Source organism: Phasianus colchicus, chromosome 9 (genome assembly GCF_987193195.1).
Source record: "Phasianus colchicus chromosome 9, bPhaCol1.hap1.1, whole genome shotgun sequence".
Taxonomy (NCBI): Eukaryota; Metazoa; Chordata; class Aves; order Galliformes; family Phasianidae; genus Phasianus; species Phasianus colchicus.
Window position 1 is genome coordinate 12,767,270 of NC_143444.1, and position 20,713 is coordinate 12,787,982.

General features: G+C 36.5%; 1 protein-coding gene across 5 annotated transcripts in view; it reads right to left on the reverse strand.

Annotated features, from left to right (window-relative positions):
• Positions 1-9,124: 9,124 nt before the first annotated feature.
• NTNG1 (netrin G1) overlaps positions 9,125-20,713 on the reverse strand; it is a 152,777-nt gene continuing 141,188 nt past the window's right edge. For all 5 annotated transcript variants that reach the window (XM_090146219.1, XM_031595859.2, XM_090146217.1 and 2 more), the window contains one exon: positions 9,125-10,333. In XM_090146219.1, the coding sequence (XP_090002345.1) occupies positions 10,107-10,333 (227 nt within the window). In that variant the 3' untranslated portion in view covers positions 9,125-10,106. The remainder of the gene's footprint in view (positions 10,334-20,713) is intronic.

Sequence of the window (20,713 nt, forward strand, 5' to 3'; positions counted from 1 at the left end):
GCAAATACATGCAGATGGAAGACTATTTAATTTCAGATGTGTATAATTTGCATGGAGTAGAAAACTGTTGGTCTCAGTACTTAATGCAATGGGCAAGGTGTCAGAATCAATCTCTCTTGTTTTAATTGAATTTGTAAGTCTCTCAACATCTTCAAGCTCCAATTCTTATGAATGAAATGGTCGGAGCATGCCTCCCTGCCTTAGAGTAGTTCATGAGTCTAACCTTAGTAAAGCCTGGATGATAGATGCTGTCAGGAAACAAGAAACCTGTCAAAAAATTTTTCACCAGTAAACCTGCTTAGTTTAGTCATTCTTCCTTACATCCTACTTGATAAGAGAATTGTAAAAGTAGTTGTGGCTCTCTACCACATCTAGGGAGGCAAAAGAGCACTGCCAAGACTAATTCATAACTACTAATCCACCTACGTTTTGCCTGTGGGAGATCTCTAGAGGAAAGTAATAAATATATTTTATGAGAGCATAGAAAGATCTCTGAAATAAGGGAGGAGAGCAAGCTGTAGTATGGCAAAGGAAGGCAGTATAATAAATGTAATTATCCAAATTTCTCACCTGCCAGTTCTCTAATCCTACCAAGCAACAGCAGTTGGAGGGTAAGAGATGTTAATAAGAAATGTATTGAATGGGTTGGTGAAGCTGTTCAGAGCCAAGTTCAGTCCACTGCTGAGCACTGAGACAGCAGATGCCAAAAGAAGGCCTGAAGGGGAAAATGTTCTCTTTTGAATATTTGCATTCCATTTTTTCTAAAGCTTTCTAAGAATTACGTTTGATTTTGGAGTTGCATGATGAAAAGCAGAAGTAACCACTTCTTTGGCCTTAGTGACATTTGCAACTTGGTTTGTTGAAATCCAGCTGTTTTGTGAACATCTGGACTAGGGTAGATGACCAGGCTGAAGCTGTTAAATTCACAGCTGAAGCCAGCACAGAGTCAATGATAAAGCAGAGGTGGAGCTGAAGGTCCTAGGATCTACTAGCAGGTAAGTTAGCAGTTTCATCAGACAGGAGTTGAAATCCTCAAGCAAGAGTGTCTTGTCTGTGTGAGGCTCAAGTTCTGCAATATCCAAACAGATTACAGTGATAAACACTGTGTCTGTGAAACTGAGTCTATAATATCAAAGCTTGTCTTTTTCACGAGATCCTAGCATAATTATATGATTCTAGTCTGAGGACAACTTACTCTCCTTCTTTCTGCAGTGCTCTGCAAGTATTGGGTTTTTTTAACTCTTGAGAACAGTGGATTATTTTTGCGTTTTCCTTGCTGTCTTCCTTCTTTTGAACACCAATATTTCTTTTACATGCACCTGGGGATGGGACTTGAGATAAAATTTGTGTCTGAGTAGTACTGAGAACTGAATTGTTCCTCTTAGATTTGTTCCTGTTGGTTTACTCTTTTTTTTTTTTTAATTTTTAGTAGCCTCTGCTCCTGTGGTATAGGCTCCAGTTTTAATTCCTATATTAAACCTTGTATGTTTCTGTACTGTAAATTGAAGAAAGTTTTTAAAATTGAGTAGTTGAAGCCTGTTTCCTGATAAGACTTAAAAATCTAGTAGGTGAAGAAATTTCATCTTATGAATGTAATTAGTATTTTGTTTTGTCTTTTTTTTTTTTTTTTTTTTTGACATATTGGTCTGATTTGAGCTGGGCATAAATATAACGGACCTGTTTTGCAGAAAGGAAATAACAATCTAAATTATTTTAGTGCCTGAAGTCCAAATTCATTAGTTCCTTTTTGTTAAGTAACAGCACTTTTACTTTTTTCCTGTTATTAAAATAGCTTCTACATTTGGGAAATCCATTACAGAAGATATTGATAATTAATAACAAGATCATTGTCTTTAGTTCATCAACCACCATGGACCGCTAAGTCTTATTCAAAAAAGTATATAAATAACTTGTATTTGACCTCACTGTTTATGATCCCTAATAAAATATCAGAGGAGGGATAATTTCACTCCAATTAGGATGCACACAATTGTGTCCCACAAGTCACTTATGAAAATACTCACTGATTTGATCTCTATTCTGAAGAAGGAGGTGTGAAATTTTAAGTGAAGTATGTTATGCAACTATTATGTTATCTATATACTAAGGATAATGACAAATACAACCAAGGCTGCTAAGAAATATTCTATACTTTTGTGTATATTTGGCACTTGATTGATATCCATTGTGGTGTACAGCACAGGCAGTAGACTTGTTGAACATTTTTTTCCAATTTTGCTGCTTGTCTTTTGGGTTGTTAGTAGGAAACTCTGTTTACCTCTCAGGGACACCGTTTCCTCATTGCTATTAAAGGATAAACAATACATAGTTTCTGTTGAAAGTATCAGAGCATTCATAGGGTGCAGAGATCAACAATTTTGTCTGTGCTCTTCCCTGAGTGCTTTTGAAGCACTGTATTTTGATAAATAGAAGTACTTTGACACTGTGTTGATGAGTATCACAGGAAGCTTGTAAGAATTTTACCTCGTGTTTTATTTAGTTGAAGTAAATAAATACACCTTTCTATTCAGTGTGTTTATGGAATCTACTCCAAGACAGCCCAACCCTTTCAATGAGAGCTCTCAATACTGTCAATAATAAAAAACAATTGCAGCCACTGGTTTTTCAGATGCAAAGTGAACTTTGTTCTGCCTACATACACATGGATTGAAATGTTTTCATTTACGTGTTTAGGTAACACTAAAAGCAGATGCTGAGATGTGCAAAAGCATCAATCAGATCAAGGCCCCGTTAAATAAGGGAAGCTTGAACTATGGCTTGCATAAACTTCAGAGTAAGGGCCTGAATGAGTGTCCATGTGATGGATATATATATATTTTTGCAAGTTTTGTGGAGAGAGGTGTGAGATGAGCCATGATGTACATGATACAGTATTTGACTCCTGAATGTTGAGAAGTTCCAAATGTTTTTTCATAGATTTGAACTTATCTTTTCATGACAGGCACAACTATCCTGCAAATGTTTCCTGCTGCAATGCATTAATTGGGTCTAGAATAGTAGTTGAGAAACACTTTATGAATGACATATCATTCTTCTAGTGATGTTATGCATCTGAATTCCACAGGTTGTAAAGTAATTGTATGTAAGGTAGTCTGTGATATCACTAGTGGATAAATGTCTCCTCTTTGACTTGTTAAATAGAAAATGTTTACTAAGACACTTTGGATTCAGTGGGTTTAAGATAATTATGTTGGAATTACGTAATGTGCATGGCAGGAGTGAGAAATACAGTGGTATGCAGGGAAGTTATTTGAAAGGATTTTATACTTTTTTTGTTTAAAGACTTTGTTTTGAAGAGATTAATGTGAATTTTTTTGTTTTGTTTTTAATGCTGTTATTTGCCAATATTAAGTTCTGTAGCATAGATGAGAAGCTTTTCTTTCAGTCACTGTACTGGAAAACTGGAAAATACTAAAACTTCCATGGAATAAATGAGGGAAGTATGTTTGGATGCTGCTGAAAATGGAAGGGATGAAAGAAAGAACATACTGCAAAGGTATCCAAACTAGGGATTTTGTGTTTGGTTTTGGTATATGTTTGTGTGTTTATATCAATTTTAACTTTAAATACTTAAGGGAAGTATTTATACTTCAAAAAATGCTTCTGCCCCCATCAATTCCTCCACTATTTCTTCTCTCTGAAGAAGAGTACTTTGTCTTAAGCTTTTCCTGCAGTCTTGAGCTGTAAAGGATGCCAGTGTACAGAACTGCACTGATATCATTATTCTTGAAAGGTTTTGCTAACATGTATGCATTTTAGAATTAACTTCTTCGTAGTTGGTTTCTTGGGTGTCACAAAGACCTGCACAGAGAATTCAAGTGAAAATGATGTAATGTGAGAAACAATGCTCATCTGAATCTGGTCTCATTTTCTCAAAATAAGTGAGCAAATGTACCTCCGTCACACTCTTCACTCTCTTTCCCCAAAATAACTGTTATTACTTCAATTTCTCAACAATGGCTCACCTCTATTATAAAAATTCTATTTTCCATGATGACAGTAAGCTTGAATGTGTGTACAGCAGCTCCACTTAGCAACACAGTGTAAGCAGCAGGTATCTCAGTAAATTAACTAGCACTTGCATGCAAGTTCGTGCACATAAAAAGGGTTTTAATGGGGAAATAATGTCTGGTATGTCCTAGGGTGAGATGTGGTTGTCCTTGGTGATAGATGCAGGTTTTATACCATCCTGTTCTGCTTTCTGCAACTGGACTGTCACTCTGTTCTGCTGACTGCTGCGGAACTCTGATTCAGTGCATTTCTGTGATGTGATCTTTATCCTGGTCCTTCTCAGAAATGCTAGCAATGCATGAAGGAATTCAATCCTAAAGCCCTTACAGTCTGTTTAGATCTGCAGATTGCATAATATTAGTCTTTGCTGTCTTCTCTGATAATGTAGAATTTCTCGAGCTGTGTTTCATCACATACATGTTTTGTTCTGTATACATAGCAGTAGTCAGAAAAATAATGAAGGAAAACATGTTTTGTACTAGAAAGTCATTTATTGCATACTGTGGCAAAAATGGTGCATGCATCTCTGTGAACATGCTGTACTGGTGATGAACCTTCATTTCATTAAGTGGAACGCACCATATGCTGCAAAATACTGCTGTTCTCCTTGTGTTTTTTCATACTCCTCTTACATTCTGTTTGTTCTGGTACTAGATAATGGTGAGAAAAGTACTGAGTTGGTTAACTCAGTACTGGACTGCTGACTCCCCTCTGTGGTTAAACAAGGAACAAGAAATCTAGCTAGCATCTCATGATCACTGTGCCCCAGATGGCCTCCAACCTTTATATCTCCCACAAGACCTTATCTGTTAACAAACAGTAGGTCCAGGATTTTGCTTTCCCTTGTCAGCAGCTGTGTCAGGAAGTTATCTCCCACATACTCTAGGAACCTCTGGGACTGTTCCCTGTCTGCTGTATTATAAATCCAGCAGATGTCTGGGAAGTTGAAGTCCCCCATAAAGAACAAGGGGGAGAGAACTTGGGACCTCACCCAACTCTCTATAAAGTGTCTTTTCCACCTCTTCATCCTGGTTGGGTGGCCTGTAGCAGACTCCCACAGTAATATCAGTCTTAGTGGCCTTTGCTTTTATTCTGACTCATAAGCTCTCAACCCTATCATCGCCATCATTAATTTCCATACATTCACATTGTTTCTTAACATAGAAGGCTACACCACTGCCTTTCCTGCCTTGCCTATCTTTTGAAAAGTCGGTAGCCGACAATCACAGCACTCCAACTGCGAGAGTCATTTCACCACATTTCCGTGATGGCTACTCTATCAATAGCTTTCCAACTGCACAATGGCCTCCAGCTCCTTCTGTTTATTACATGCGCATGCATTAGTGTAAAGGCACCTGAGCTGGGCCTCCTTTTGAGTGGCAGTAGCCCTAATGTCCTCATGACCATACTCAGGTCTTTCCACAGCCAGCCTCACATCAACCCTCAAGTTCTTCCTACAAAAGGATGAGTCATCCTCCTCCTTCACCAAGACACAAGACAGTGGGATTTTACTGGCATCTTACTGGTGCATCCCTCTCCTACGAGCACTGGATATTACATACAAGCTCCGTTCTAGTGATCCCAGTTACACCCCCACCCCCATTTGTACCTAGGCCTGGTCTTGTGCAAACAGAGCAGAGGTCAAAAAACCCAAATCGCCCAGGCACACCAGGCTCAGAGCCAGGTATTAATCCATTGGCCCATCATATTTAGTTCCTCATCATTCCCTATAACTGGAGGGATAGAGGAGAACACAACTTGTGCTCCCAAAACCTTTGCCTATTTTCCCAAGGCTCTGAAGTCCTTTTTCATAGTCTTTAGGAAAGTTCTTTCTATATCATCGCTGCCTACCTGAAACAACAATGGGGGATAGTAATCCGAGGGCTGAACTAGGGAAGGAAGTTTCTTCCTTATGTCCTTACCCGGGCTTCCAGGAGACAGCAGACCTCTCTGTGTAGAGGATCTGGTCTACACATTGGCCCTTCTGCTTCCTTCAGGAGTGAATCACCAATGATAATGACCTGTCGTTTTTTTCTTTGCTGATGAGGTTTTAATGCTAAGTGAGGTCTGGTTAGACTTTGGTAACACCACCACCTGGGGAGAACCATTCTCACCACCAAATAATTACACTTCCATTTTTTTCTTTGAAATGAAATGAATTGTTTTGTAATATTTGTAACTTTGCATTTGTAAGGAAAAATGTGAGGGCTGGACTGGAGGCCGGCTGAAAATCTGGTCTTGCATATTCTGCAAAAAAGTATTACTCAAATTTCTCACAGGTGAATAAACTGCATGCGTGGGTGAATCTGGTTAATTCCATAGTTTAATAAACCTAGAATCCCAATGAGGCTATAACAAATCCCCCTGGTGTCTTGGAGTTATGAGAAAGATGTATAAAATTATATGCAAGCAGAAGAGTTCTTTCTAAATATGAAGAGTTTTTTTGCACATTATGTTTTTTTGTTCTATTTGCAACATGAAATAACTTGTTGTCTGTGGTTACCATGATTAAGTAGTAGATCGTTTATTCTGTGAGGGCAATATCAGGCGACAACATGTGTCCAGCTACTTTTTCCTTCTTTAAATAATTTGTTTTTGAAACAGCTTTGTAGCGCTAAGAGAGATGTGTCTGTCTTAACCATTTTTCATAAAGGGATGTTATATATGCAAGTGGAAATTTCTGCTGCTTCCTCATCAGGGAGCAGTGCCTTGTCTTAAGTTGTGCCATTTTCATAAGTCAAGAATGTGGATCACAAATCAGAACTCATTCTATAGTTAGAAACACAACAATTACATGTTGTCTAGGATTTATGCATTTCTCAAAACAACTGAAAGCAATTTAACTGCCTAAGTTTTCTGTACAACTCAATGATGTGGAGTTCTTGGATAGTAAACCTTCCAGGATAGAAATATCAAAATGGGAAAGGATAATTCCACACTGGGCTCCTTTTGCTGTGTCTTGATACAGAACCAAAATCCCAGGTTAGCAATTTTATTTTATTTTATTTATTTTATTTTATTTTATTTATTTATTTTGTGGTATTATGTATATGTTTGCTATTTTACAGGCATTCACAGGGACAAGATAGCTCTTCCAAGAAATCTGGAGTTTGTTGGAAAGGGTATATGCATTCAGATGGAAAATAAAGCAACTTCATGTTATTATGGGAAGATCCCCCACTATATCCCCAGAAAAAGGAGCCTTGTTTTTTTGTTTACAGCTTCTGAACTGAGGTACAGCTTCTGTCTTTATTTTCCACTGAATTCCACAGAATAAGCAGGTAAAGCAATATTAAGAAATGTTAATATCTTCCTCTCTCTAAAAACACGCACGGATTTTTACAACAATAGTTGGAACAAAATAGCAGAAACTGGCCTTCAAAATTCTCAATTAGTGAAGTTCTTTGGAATTCAGATGGAAAAATAATGAAGCTGAAGGAAATGATGGTCGATAACTTTCCACCGAATGAACTCCAAAGATCATAATTTTATTAATAGGTGAGAGAGGATAAAATGCACAGAATAGTAGCTAAATTTCTGGGAAGCCATATACTCTGCATTAGTTTAAAAGATCATAACTATGTGAAATTGGAATGAAGCTGAATTGATTACAATCTGATATTTGCTACACTTCAGCACTGCTGGCAGAATCTCGTCTAACTAAACGTGCATAACGTGCTTTCTTAGCACTTTCACAAAGTCTTGAGTTTGTAATGACAGTCTAAGTGCATCTTTTCCAATTATTACACAACCCAAATTTGGTCTGTGCTAATAAACCTTAAGAAAAATTAAAATCCACATTTTAATATTAGAAGTCTATTTAATTATAAGTTAATTTCGCCTGTCAATAACTTTCACCTATATTTTTCATTGAGTCTGCATTATAATTTTCCATTTATTATTGTGAACATCCTTTTCATATATACCTGTAATCTAATGTAGACCATGGCTAGTAGCCACCCAAGCTCTAAATTTGTAGTAGCCCACCCACCAAAAGAGAATTCTGGTGTGAGCAGTAAACATTCTACGTGGAAGGTCAAAGTGACAACCTGAACAAACACTGTCTTGCTGTCTGAATCACTGCAGTAACTGGAATCTTTAAGAAATGAAGACCTGCCGTGTCTGCCTATTTCTTGAGAGTAAGTACTGACCTGAAAAACATTCCTCGGCAAAAGAGCTTATCCAAGAAGGCAGTGCTCTAAATTCTGCTCTGCTCACCAGCAACCAGGTAAAATTTATTTCTCTCAGGATTTTTTTTTTTTTTTTTGCTAATTAACTGTTTTCTAGATGAGGTTATTATGTTGGTAAACTATTTAAAGCCATTATGATGAAAATTGCCAGGAAATGAATTCACACGGTCTTGCTGCCTCTTGATTTTTTTTTATTTTTTTTTTTATTTTTTTTTTCCAGGGCTTTGAAACACTGCTGAGGTTCTGGCTTACCTATCTTTTCTTGCTATTCGTTTCTGTCACACTCAGTAATTGGCCTAATAAAGGCAAAGGCAAGAATTTATTATACCCTGGGCAATACTTAAAATCAACTTTATTTGCTGGAGCAGCACTTCTAATCTACAAGCTGCTGTATGTTTTGACAGTCCTTCCAAATATTAAATTTGACTCTATTAAATGTTAAATCTTATGTTTTTGATTGCTGCTGTTTTTGCAGTTTCTAAGGCAGACTAGTAGTATATAAACATATCATTTTAATTGAAGCTTTTGGAGAAACAAGTTAAGCTGTGGCTATATCTATTTTGTTACTGCCAAAATCCACAAAAACTCTGTGATATGAAGACTAGTTTCTGTAACGCTTTGTGAATTAGTTTGGAATAATTCCTGTGATGTCTTGAGAGAACAAAGATGAGAACTATTCAACTTTTCATACCCCTTGCACGCTTAGGATTTGATAAATTTTCCTTAGGCAAGTTTGTTTAAAATGGTTTGCAGAAATACAGTAAAAATTAAAACCAGGTTAGATTTTCATGCAGTAATTTCCACTGTTGAATCTGTTTTTCTACCATGTATTAGAAGGTACAATCACTCTCAGAAACGGTCTCAAGAAATAGTACTACATAATCCTGGAATTGTTTATGCAGGAATTTTTATTCTTGGAAATCTTTCAGTGTTAAAGCAACAAGAAAACATATAGAATGTCCTTTGGTGGAATCTTATTACACTTGTTATATATGTAAACTGATATTCTTTGATGCCAGCACGTTGCCCATACAGAGAAATCTCTGCACAATTAAATGAAAGGTAAAAGAAAAGGACTAAATAAAAAGTAATTTTTCTCTTATCTGATTAGAATTAAATACATTAACAAATTGTCTGGTAACACAAATAGGCAATAATACAAAAAATCTACATTGTACATTATTTCAAGAAAAATAACTTCATTTGAATACAAAAGGATAAATACACTTTTTGTCCTATAGCCACTCTTGTACAGTAGGTGAACACGGCATCGTACTGATGCGGTGCTGCTAAGGTATACAAGGATATGACTGGCTTGAGTTTTATTGAGGGGGCTGTTACACATGTGCATCACTAACATCAGACAAAGAAATCTTTCAACCAACAAGGGTTACAGAGCAACGTTCACTAAAGCACAGGTTGGAGAGGATTCAGGGACTGAAGCAGGCCAATATGGCAGCTTTTACAGATTTCCTTATACCCACAATGCACTGACAGCAAAGAATGCCTTTATTTGGTTGGTCCACACACTGGGCGGAGGTACAGCAGCGCACCAGAGAGGAGTAGCAAATGTTTTTCGTTTCCCTTTCCGTTTCGGGGCTGTCCAAGCTGTTTGTCCTGTGTGAGCCTGGCAGCCAGCACTGGTTGGGCAGAGCAAGAGCTGCCAGCCCATCTCCGGTTGTGGTGAGCAGTCTTGACTTAGAACGCTGTCCATAACTGATTAATATGGCTTAGTTCAGTTAGGCCTTCCAAGTTTGTATGTGGATTTTTTTCTTTCTTTTTCCTTTTTGAATTTTCAGTAGCAAACGCTTGGATTTTGTTTTCTTTTCATGTGGCACGTTCTTTTGAAGCAGTCCAACTACAATGCCATCGACCATACGAAGCCTAGCACATGTGAAGTCTGGCTGCTCCTAGTAGGGCCATCAGCAGTAATAAGGGACTGTGGGATATTGCCCCCTGGGCGGAGCTTTGGCTGCAGCCTCCTGGATCCCTTTCACACTTAAGCTTCTCACACAAGATGCCAGTGTAGGCTGGAGGGCACTGGCACCGCACGTTGTTGATGCATGTCCCTCCATTCTGGCAGTGCAGGAGCTCATTGTCACACACATTTGCTGCAAGACAGCAGGGGAGGGAGCGAGAGAAAAGCAGAATAAATACCAGTTCATCTACAGGAAAAAGGCTGCATGGAAAGCAAAATTAAAACATCATGGCTCATCTCACACCTCCCTCCTCTTCCTGAGACATGGGAACAGGAGAAGCGATCTGGTTTTTAAACACTTCACATTGGAATTTTGGTATTTTATTTGCTAGTTTTCTCTTCCATCTTTTTTAAGCAGTAGTCCTGGGGAACCTTATCGTTCACTTCAGATCATTAATTAATGATGAATTATGAATTAATATTAAGAATGAAATAATAATGAATTATGTATATTAGTACCTGCTTTGTGCCAGTGTCTGCATTTTTATAGTTTCTACTAAAGTGGAACTGTAGGGATGCTGTTACTTGAAAGGGAAAAGGTATCCAAAGCATTTGGGCAACACAAACAGTGTTAAAAATGTAACATGGCTTCACTAAAGTAAAAAGATCTGTATGAGAAGGCAAGATTTTATAACCAAGAATTGTGTGTATCAATGATCTGAATAAAAATATGCAAAAAAGATAAGACAAGCGCAGGCAGGAAAATCAGCATGCTATCCAATGGGGATTTTACGCTATGTGCATATGGAAATAAACGATAGTTATTTCCATTACAGATCAAATATTTCTTCTTAATTAGATTTGCTACTTTGGTACACGGGGCAACTGGTAACTCAGAACTATCTTGGTTAGACATTGTAGCCTGATAGAATGACTTCAGAAGTTAGATTTGACAAAAGTTTTGAGAGAAAATAACACAGGCAACAGTTCTACAGCTACATTGTATTTTCTATTTGAAAATCTGGCAGCTTTGTTTTTTTAACTATCAAAATATTTCACTTGTTAAATGTGTAGACAAGAGGAACATAGTACTCGAATGTGCCAACTGTTTTCTTTTGGAGAGCAACAATGGTAAAATATGTCCTACGTATACAGCTCTGTCTTCCACAAGAGTGTTAATTTTAGTAAAGATTTGCACCTCCTATTTAAGCAGGATGTGACAGAAGAAACTTTCCCTCGAGGAACTGAAGAATGGTTTGGTTCAGACAGTCTCGACATTATATGCTGTTTATACATATATTAGCCTGGAAATAACCTTAATAATTCAGACTAAGGGAAAATTATTCTTAATTTCACTTAAAGCATTCTATTTAGCTTTACGAAATTGTGCAGTTTTATAGATGTTAATTTCTTCTTTAAAAAAAAAAAAAAAAAAAAAAAAAAAGCAGTATTATCAGGACTAAAATCCAAACAGTCCAAGGCCTTAAGTGATGCAGTTCTACATAAATCTATACAATTTTGTGTTCCTAGAATGTTATTGGCAATCTTTTATGTCCAGGCCTTCATTCAAAAAAAGGAAAAATCCTGACTTTGGAAGGATGCTGAGAAGGGTTTTCTAATGTTCTGCATCCAAGCGAGCCAAATAATAACACAATGTTAGAAACTTACACAGATCTAATTGACAGAGAGCAGCTAAATTATTTGTCTCAATGATGCTGTTAATAATCAAAGCCCCTTCCTGAGAGCTCTGGGTTAAAATTTTTTGTCCTGTTTCTGAACTGTCATGTCAGGATCTGGATACTAAGGTATCATGTAGGTGACAGAAGTATGTCTGAATTTGAATGTTCTCTTATATTCATTGTAACTGTTTATTATGAAGAAGAAATAGTAAATCATCACCAAATAAGTATGGTGAGCTTAATGACCTACATAAGTATCAAGGTAACAGGCCAAAAAAATGTTTTTTGAAAGTCAGTATTTGAGGTATATAGGCTCAGTCACAATAGTTATGTATTTAAAGCTGACCTTGTTATTCAGGCTTCATATTCAATTTTCATATGGGTAAATGTATGTAATAATAATAATAAAAAAAAACTGTCAGAATGTCTATTGTGCCTATTTGCTCTGGACTACTCATTGCTGGGATGCTTCCTGCAAATTAGGCAGCAAAAATGGTGAAATATCTGTCCCACCAGTACTGACCATTGTTTGATTAATTGAGAGAAAATCAATAGTCAATTAAATACTGCTTTTTAAATGGCAGATATTTCACTTCATGTTTGTCCCTGAATATATTATCTGTTGTCTTCTAAGTATTTGCTAAAAACAAAGTTGTTTTCCAATAACTTTACAGTTATCTTGCCAATCATAGCTTTTTGTCTAGGAGGCCATCCACCCAGATGCTGGTTGTCGTGTTACGGAGTGCTGGATGTGGGTGACTGATGTGGCTCTGTGCTCCATGAGGGCTGCTCTCCCTTACACACTGATGCAGGCTGATATAAAATGCTTGTGTAGTTACTGTTGCCTACAAAATACTGGATACAGTGTTACAGATGTGAAGTTTTTAATTCAGACTGTTAACATATTATTAAAAAGTTTTCTTTCAAGTCCTTAAGGAATGAACCAAAAAACTTCAGTATTTTATGCATAGTTTTAGAAGTTTGCCTGCAGAAATGCATTAAGGTAAATACAGTAGAGTTTAATGTTCTTAGTACTTGCAGCTGGAAAGTCTTGTGTTGACAAAGATTTCTTTAGTTTTTCTCTTGCACCCACATGTATGTATCATGTAGGTAACAAATGCAGTCATTTGGAAGGGAAACAATTCTAAGATGGAATCTCTCTCCCCCTCTCCCACCTCTCACCTTCCAAATGGCCTGGTGAGGATTATATTCAAGACCTAAATATTAACTATTTCTTAGCAACCATTTTTATGTTTATTCAGCTTAGGATTTGGATTCTCGACCGCTAATGAGTGCAACACAGCAGCACGAAGCACTTCCATTGGAGTGTTTTCACTGAAGTCTAGGATGAAATTTATTCATCAAATAAAACAAGTCAACATGCTGCCAAGTATATTAGGCAAGTATATTAACTGTTGTTTGGAAAATTAATAATGTTTCTAATGTTAATCTGGTATTTTGCTAGGATATGCATTGTAACATATGTATTTCAGAAGCAGCTCCCTGACTTACTCTGAGGAGGTGGTGATGTGGCAGCTGCTGAGCAGAGCAGGGAGAGCCAGGACCTTGGGCTGCCTGCTCTGTGTGGAAGCCCAAGAAGCACTGCTGTGGGCAGGTAGGGTTGGTGGAGTCCAGCACATGGGTAGCCCTTAGTCTTCTCTTTTCCCTGAGCACTGAGCCTGAAAACATGAGGCTTTCCTGCCCGCTGCACCCCTCCTGCATTCTGTTACATTTGGGCTATGTCCCTGCCCACTCTTAGCAAAACTTTGTCTCCGCTGCTGAGAAGTGCTGAACCATCTTTGCCTTACCTTCATTACTGGCTATTAATTGTAACAGTGTAAAGCCTTTTTTCTCTGTGTATCAAAATGAATGCAAGAAAGCAAGTATAATGAGAGTGTCTGCACCATTTGTTTAGTGCCTCTGAATTAATGGTGAAAGAATTGCTCTCTCTGTCCTCTGTTTAGGCAATAGAGGCTTAAGTTAGTGGTGTTTTTTTTTCTGTTGTTTTTTTTTTTTTTTTTTTTTTAAGTTTTTAAGCACAGTCTCTAGATCTTCTAGTGCTAATGTGGGAAGTGAAATTACTTAAAGTAATAGAGGAAAATTTTTAGTTTTATTTTGATAAATAATTGCTTTATGGTCTAAGCTACAGTCTGATTATGGAATCCTTAAAAACACTACACAAAAGAGACAGAAAAAAGCCATGCGTGAATACAAGTAAGTATTTGAAGCTTTACTGTCCTTGGGGGAAAACCACTGACAACCAACAAGTGCCTTCAATTAGTAGGAAATGGTAATTACTTTTTAAGTTAAAACTTACATGTCTTTTCCAAAATATTCATTAATAAGTTATTGAAGCTCTTTTTGCAGGATAAGACCTTTATAAATACTGAATGATGACTTAGCTCAATTTACAAAAATATTTGCAGGAAACTATTTGATTTGTTATTCTAATGTCATTGAATTTGCAAATGGAATAAAAAGGGGAAATAAAGGGAAGAAAACCTAGTCTTTCCACTAGTTTAAGCTGTTCAAGAAGTAATTGATATGTGTAGTGTAGACGTTTGACAAGTGTCTACTTTCCTCTTAAATGTTCAGACACAAATATTACATGATAATTTCTGACTCTATCCAAAACCCTATTATCATAACAGCTTCTTGGAAAGAAAAGAGATTATACTAGGACTGATTTCAACTATGAAGCCAAAGTATAACATGGTAATACAAATGCAAGCCTTGTTCTTTTTGATCTGGAGTGTCACCTCAGACGTAGCACTGCACTGGTGGCTGACATTCTTTCTGTCTACTGTCTGGGCTGCTTCATGCAAGAACTTTGGTCTGACTGCTGCTCAGATATGAAAAACAATACCATAACGGATTTAAGACTAATTTCTTTTAGCCTCTTATCCTTTAGGAAGGCCATTAAAGAGAGGAGAAAGTGTATTTTGTACCTTGCTTCATGCTACCTTCGTTTTGGCTCAGCTTGCCTACAGTAGCATCATATACAGGTGGGTCAGCCACATGAACATGAGGAAGGATGGACCACTCACTTAAAAAAGAAGCACACAAAAACCCCAAACTAAAGGCATTTTTTTTGATCTGAGATACACGACATTCCTTTTCTCGTCAGAATCAGGATTGATTCTGAAATGTTCGTTGTTTGTAGAAACAGCATAACGATCATTAACAATGAAATTTAAGAAATACATCTTTTTATTAGAAGTCCTTTTTATTTTATCAAGAATTCTTAATCCCTTCATTACAAACAGTGTTTTTTTAATGATCTCTCCCACGACTGTTTTTCTTCATTGCACTTTTTTTTTTATTATATCATCTCTTACAGCTCCCTTCTTTCAATACTCTCTACACTTCTCTACTTTTTATCTTATGGAGCCTGTGTCTTATAGGCTCTGGACATGTTGATGGGTTCAGCTCTTAGTATATTACACAGTTTAGTCTATTCTAGAGAAATGACACACGTTTTCACTCTATTTCTGCTGCAGTGAATTTTCCTTACTGTTCCTCTGTAGTTTGTATGAATGGCGCTACCGAAATCATGAGAATTTTTGGATTGGATTTCAGCCATCCTTAATAACTGAAAGCATGCAGGCCTAATGGCTGAAGAAAATAAGGGCATTATTCTTTAAAAATATAATCATTTAAACAGTTTTAAAGCAAAGCAAAGCAACAGCCCCTTTCTTCCTCCTCCCTCCAGAACAGAATATATATATATATTAAAAAAAAACCCAAAACAACAAAACCAAACAACTGCAACAAAAAAGGAAGCTTGTTTACAACTAGGAATATAGCCACCTACATGTATAAATTGCAAACATGCACAAGAAAACCTCTGCAGTCATAAACTAATGTTTTTCCTACAGTTTGTCAAACTGACATTACTGGAGATGGGGCATGCAAAGCAGTCTCTTTCAGATGACATTTTGACACAGTATAAAAGAACCTTAATTCTATTCTTATTATGTTTTAAGGATTTTTATGTGGAGCTCCAATGACTCTCATGAGATTTCGGCCATATAAAGTAAATATTAGGAATGAATATGTAAGGGCACAGGGAAAGTTTTTCAGTAGTCAGGCTTCTGAGATGTTGACAACAATTCCGGTTACAATTACTGTTGCACGCTGCATGACAACCTCAAAATTGTTTAGCAGCTGTGTCTTACTGATTGAATAAAGAGTGGTCAGTAACTCACTTGGAGGTTTCATCACTAAGACTTCTTCCCCTAGCTTTCTCCCAATGAGGTCTACTATTAGACTATTGTTAGAATTTATTTATTGTTATCAGTTAAATTTACTGCCATATATACATATATATATGCGTGTGTGTATGTATGTGTGCATATTTATATATATATAAATATATATAAATACCATGAATATGCATCAGAGTGTTTATCAGACCTACTCAGAGGTTTTAAATCAATCAGATCTGATATAAAAGCCAGTAATTGGCTTTAAATATATCCATAATGGTTTGTTTTTTGAAGTGACAGCAATTGACCATTTGCTGCACTGGGTTAAATGAAACTATCTTAAGATGCTGCCAAATCAAGATGAGATACATGCTTAGGTGGTATAAGAAGGAAGCTGGTTTCTGCTTACGCACCAAGGCACATTCTGAAGTTGAGACAAAGTAAATCAGTGCAGACAAGTACAAGCCTAAGGCATACCTTACTGTGTCAAACTTACGGCCATAAAATGACAGATAATACAAATATTTCTGGTGCAACTTTGAAACTATTTATGATTAATAAAATTGTGAAGAATACAAGGGAATAAACATTGAGCAAGTGATAATAGTTTCTAAGGGCAGACATCTCCATCTTGTCTGAGAAATGCAAGTTTGGGGTTGGGGCACAGGTGCTTTTTTTTTTTTCTTTTTCTTTTTTTTTTCTTTTAAGTGAAGCCAGCTTTATCCAGCCATCAGAGAGTAAGTAATAGGTGCGTCATGAATAAACTGCACTTACTGTGCAAGTTTCTGGTAGAATTCTTGGATTGTTTGTCTGTGTCTAATTTCTGTCTTTTTTTTTTTTTTTGCACAATTTTCACTCCAAATCTATGCTGCTTATACTCAAATAGTAGGAAATGTCTGCAGAGTTCCTACTAGAAGATGCAGCTACTGTTCAGAGCTCTTCCCTGTGCACAGCCTCGGAACGGATGGTGATTCCCCTCACATGCAAATAGGTTCCAGTTTATCCTGGCATCCATGTGGGTAACCATATTTCATGATTTTGCTACTGAAAGTGTAAATTCCACCATAGAACAATTTTATTTTTTTTTAAGCATGGTGAAAAGACAGCAGATGTAGGAAATCACTCTATTTCACAACTTGTGACTTCTTTATCATTTTCCACATCTCATTTTATCTAAAATTCTTGGATTTAATTAATAAAAGATAATGGGAAGAAACACATCAAATCCATCTGAGAGATGGGGAGAATTTGGGAATACATATACTTGCCTGATCGAGGAGTCATAACAATCTTATCAGAAAAAACACCAGATTGCTTGTTAAAATGGCTGGAAACAAATGCAGATTTAGTCATCAAAGAATTACAGTTGAGATGAAACCAGAAAAGATTGGAGGGTTTTGGAAGTGGTTAATTAACCTTTCAGTTGTATGATTTGGATGTTTTTGATTTTTATTTGTCCAAAAGATAATGATTTCCAAAGAGAAGAAAAAAAATTCCCATATTTTTTATTGCTTTGCTTATGGAAGAGTACCACTGTCTCAGTATGACTCTTACCATATTTTAGGATAATCTCAGGAAAGCAATAAGCTACATCATAGCTTTATTTGCTCAAAAGGGACACTACATGCCCCTATCATTCATATTCCACTAAAAAAGTTGTAAGCTGTGGTGCCATTATTTCTATCTTCCTGGAGATAAATGAACACTCATAAACCATCTGTCTTCTTCCCTTATGGCTACTTATTTAAGTCTGGATTTTGATATAGCCACTATCAATAAAAACTGGTTAAGCATAATGACCCCTTGGATACAGAGGACACAGTGGTTATCAGAAGGCCCTGTGTACAGTTGGTGGGTGGATTTGGTTCCCCAAATACCTTGGGGCCCCTGCAGATTGTAACTTCCCTGGTTAGCCTGCAGTCCTCCTGTCTGCAGGTTCCCTGCCATGCACCACTTCCTTGTCTGCATTTGACATCTGCTGTAATGTAGTGCTAGTGTACAACAAGCATTGGAGGTGACTCCTATAAAAAGTGAGAAGTTGTGAGCAGTATCTGTTGGAAGCTTCACTGTGACCTCCACCCAATGGAAACATCAGTCATCTTAAATTACACTATCATAAATAGCAAAGATATTAAAATAGGATGCACATGTAACGATCAAGGGAAAAGGAAGCTCTGAAGTAATTGATAGATAGGGAGGTATTTCTGTATTATTTAATTGGGACTTTCAGCTATGTTAGGGTAACCATAAGTAAGGCTAAAGCCAAGTTCTTACAATGCATTTGCATTTCTCTCGCATGTACTTTTCAAAACTGAAATTCTGCATAAGGTGCTAGGATAATACTCTACTATGGAACACCGAAACAAGACCGTGCAAAGTAAATGGCCTAGGATCTTTCAGCACAAACTTCCAAAGTTTGTGAAGATTAGCTACAATGTAAAGGTAAAACATTTATATAGCTCCTGCAAAGTATCTGAAATCTGAGGTATAATATTTTCTTGTTAAAGCAACAATGCTGGGAATTTATACTGACATATTGTGTTGAATGTGGATGAAAGTCTTCAGAGCTAACTCTGAGTGGGGATAAAAACATTGCCCCTGTAGTTCTCACAAAGCTCTTCAGAGTGAGTAAAGAGTTGTTGCTGCCAGTGAACAATAGAGAGGTTGATGCCAAGGGAAGTCAAATGGTTTGCCTGCCCTAACAAAAGAAGGGTACAAATGCAGGTCCTGTGCATTCCTGTTCTGTTTACTGCATTGTACTGTTTTCTTAGATGTATGCAACAGCACAATTGATCACTGTTTCCAAGGGAATTTGGAGAGTCTTGGATTTAAAAACATTTACCAACTATGAAGTTAAAAAAGGAATATGCATTCTTATCTGCTTATAAGTGGTATGTGCAATTGCATAAAATGTTTAAATATTCTGACAATTAGAAATAATGATGTCATGTGTGTTTTCTTCTAATCTGACCAGTTAGATCTTTGGCTACTTCATGTTCATATATCAGGAAGATAAGAAACATTTGCAAAACTTTATTGTCTCCTTTGCTTTATCTTGGCTTTGATTTTATTTATATTTTTATCTCATTAAAATGAAATCAAGGAATGAGCTTATGATCTTATGTCATAATTCCTTTCTGAAACACAGTGGATGATAATATGCTGTCTTGTAAGTGGGATTTTAATTGGTGTAGTGCTTTATTTTCATACTCTTTTCACTGGAATACCAATAAGGTGACTCAATAAGCTAGCTTGTACCACTCAGCAAAAACGAGAACTAATAAATTAACGCGTCAAATAATTAAAGCTATTAAGTACTTCATGAGAGTTTTCACCAACAATATTTATTGCTACAAACAGGCTAGCTCTAGGCATCAGTGTGCATTTATCTTCAAGACAGGGCAGCCATTAGTTGGGTAATAGATGGATCGCAGATGGATAATAGATACTGGTCTTTCAGAATGATCCTTTTCAGGTGCACTAGTTTTACTGCAACACACTGCACAGGTGTAACCAACAGGATCAACTTAGCCAGTGTTTTAGTTAATTTAGTTATTATCACATAATTCAGCATAAATGTCCAAAAGACACTTGTACCAAAACACACTACAAAATTGCTGTCTTGGTTTAACTATACTGTCTCTTAACAAAATTTCTAAGGCCATGATTATTGATTTGTCTTTCCAAAAGTGATGTTTTGTTAAGTACGCAATTAAAATTTATAATATGTTATGGAAGACGGGCTGATTTGAAGATGGAAAGACAGACTGACCTATGTATCTTACACAATAATATGACGCAACTGTTACAATTAAGTTAATTAGAAGGTAACAGGATTGTAATAACATATTATAAGCTACAGTCAGAAAAGTTCTTCATACTGTCATATGGACTAAAGATAGCATCACGGGTATACTGAATATGGGTACTGATCATACTTTGACAAAATATAAGAGAAATCAGATACAAATAAATCCAGTTACAGGGCTCTTAAAAAAGTAAAAAAGTTTCCTTCTTCTGTACTCAACAGAGGGAAAGTTCTTGCACAACTTCTGATGTGCAAAGGTGCTAAAATTTAATTATTAGTGAAGACTGAAGTAACCTGAGATCCTCAAGGAATTGATAACTGAAAAATATTATTTCATTTGGAATTACTTGCTTTATTTTATTTACAGCTATTTTCTCCAATTTTCAGAAGATTGCCAAGTCATATCAGTGTTAAAAAATAAGACATCTACATTGATCTGGACACAGGTTCAGTATGTTCCTCTATAATCAATGTGTTATGTTTCTATAGATACGTCATATCAATACCTTCAACCTTCATGATAAAAAAAAATGGTAGCACTACTCGAAAAGTTTTCCACTCGCGTGTGAGTCTTAACAGCCAAAACTGACTTTTTTCTCACACTCCTTTAGAGCCCTGATAGTAATGTTACTAACTCATATGCTCTCCTTCAGTTTATATATGGAAGTGTCACACACAAAATGTTCAATTTTTATGAAAATGTATTTCCAAAATGTTTATTATTTTTATTTTTAAAGTGACAGTATTTTTCTTTGAAGGATTCTTAGAGAAAATGGAAATAGAATTCTGCTAAATAACTTTCAGATAAAAAGCTGCATTTCCTGACAAAGTTATCTTTTCCAGTCCACTCTTTCCTGTGTCCCCAGACATCCCTTCAT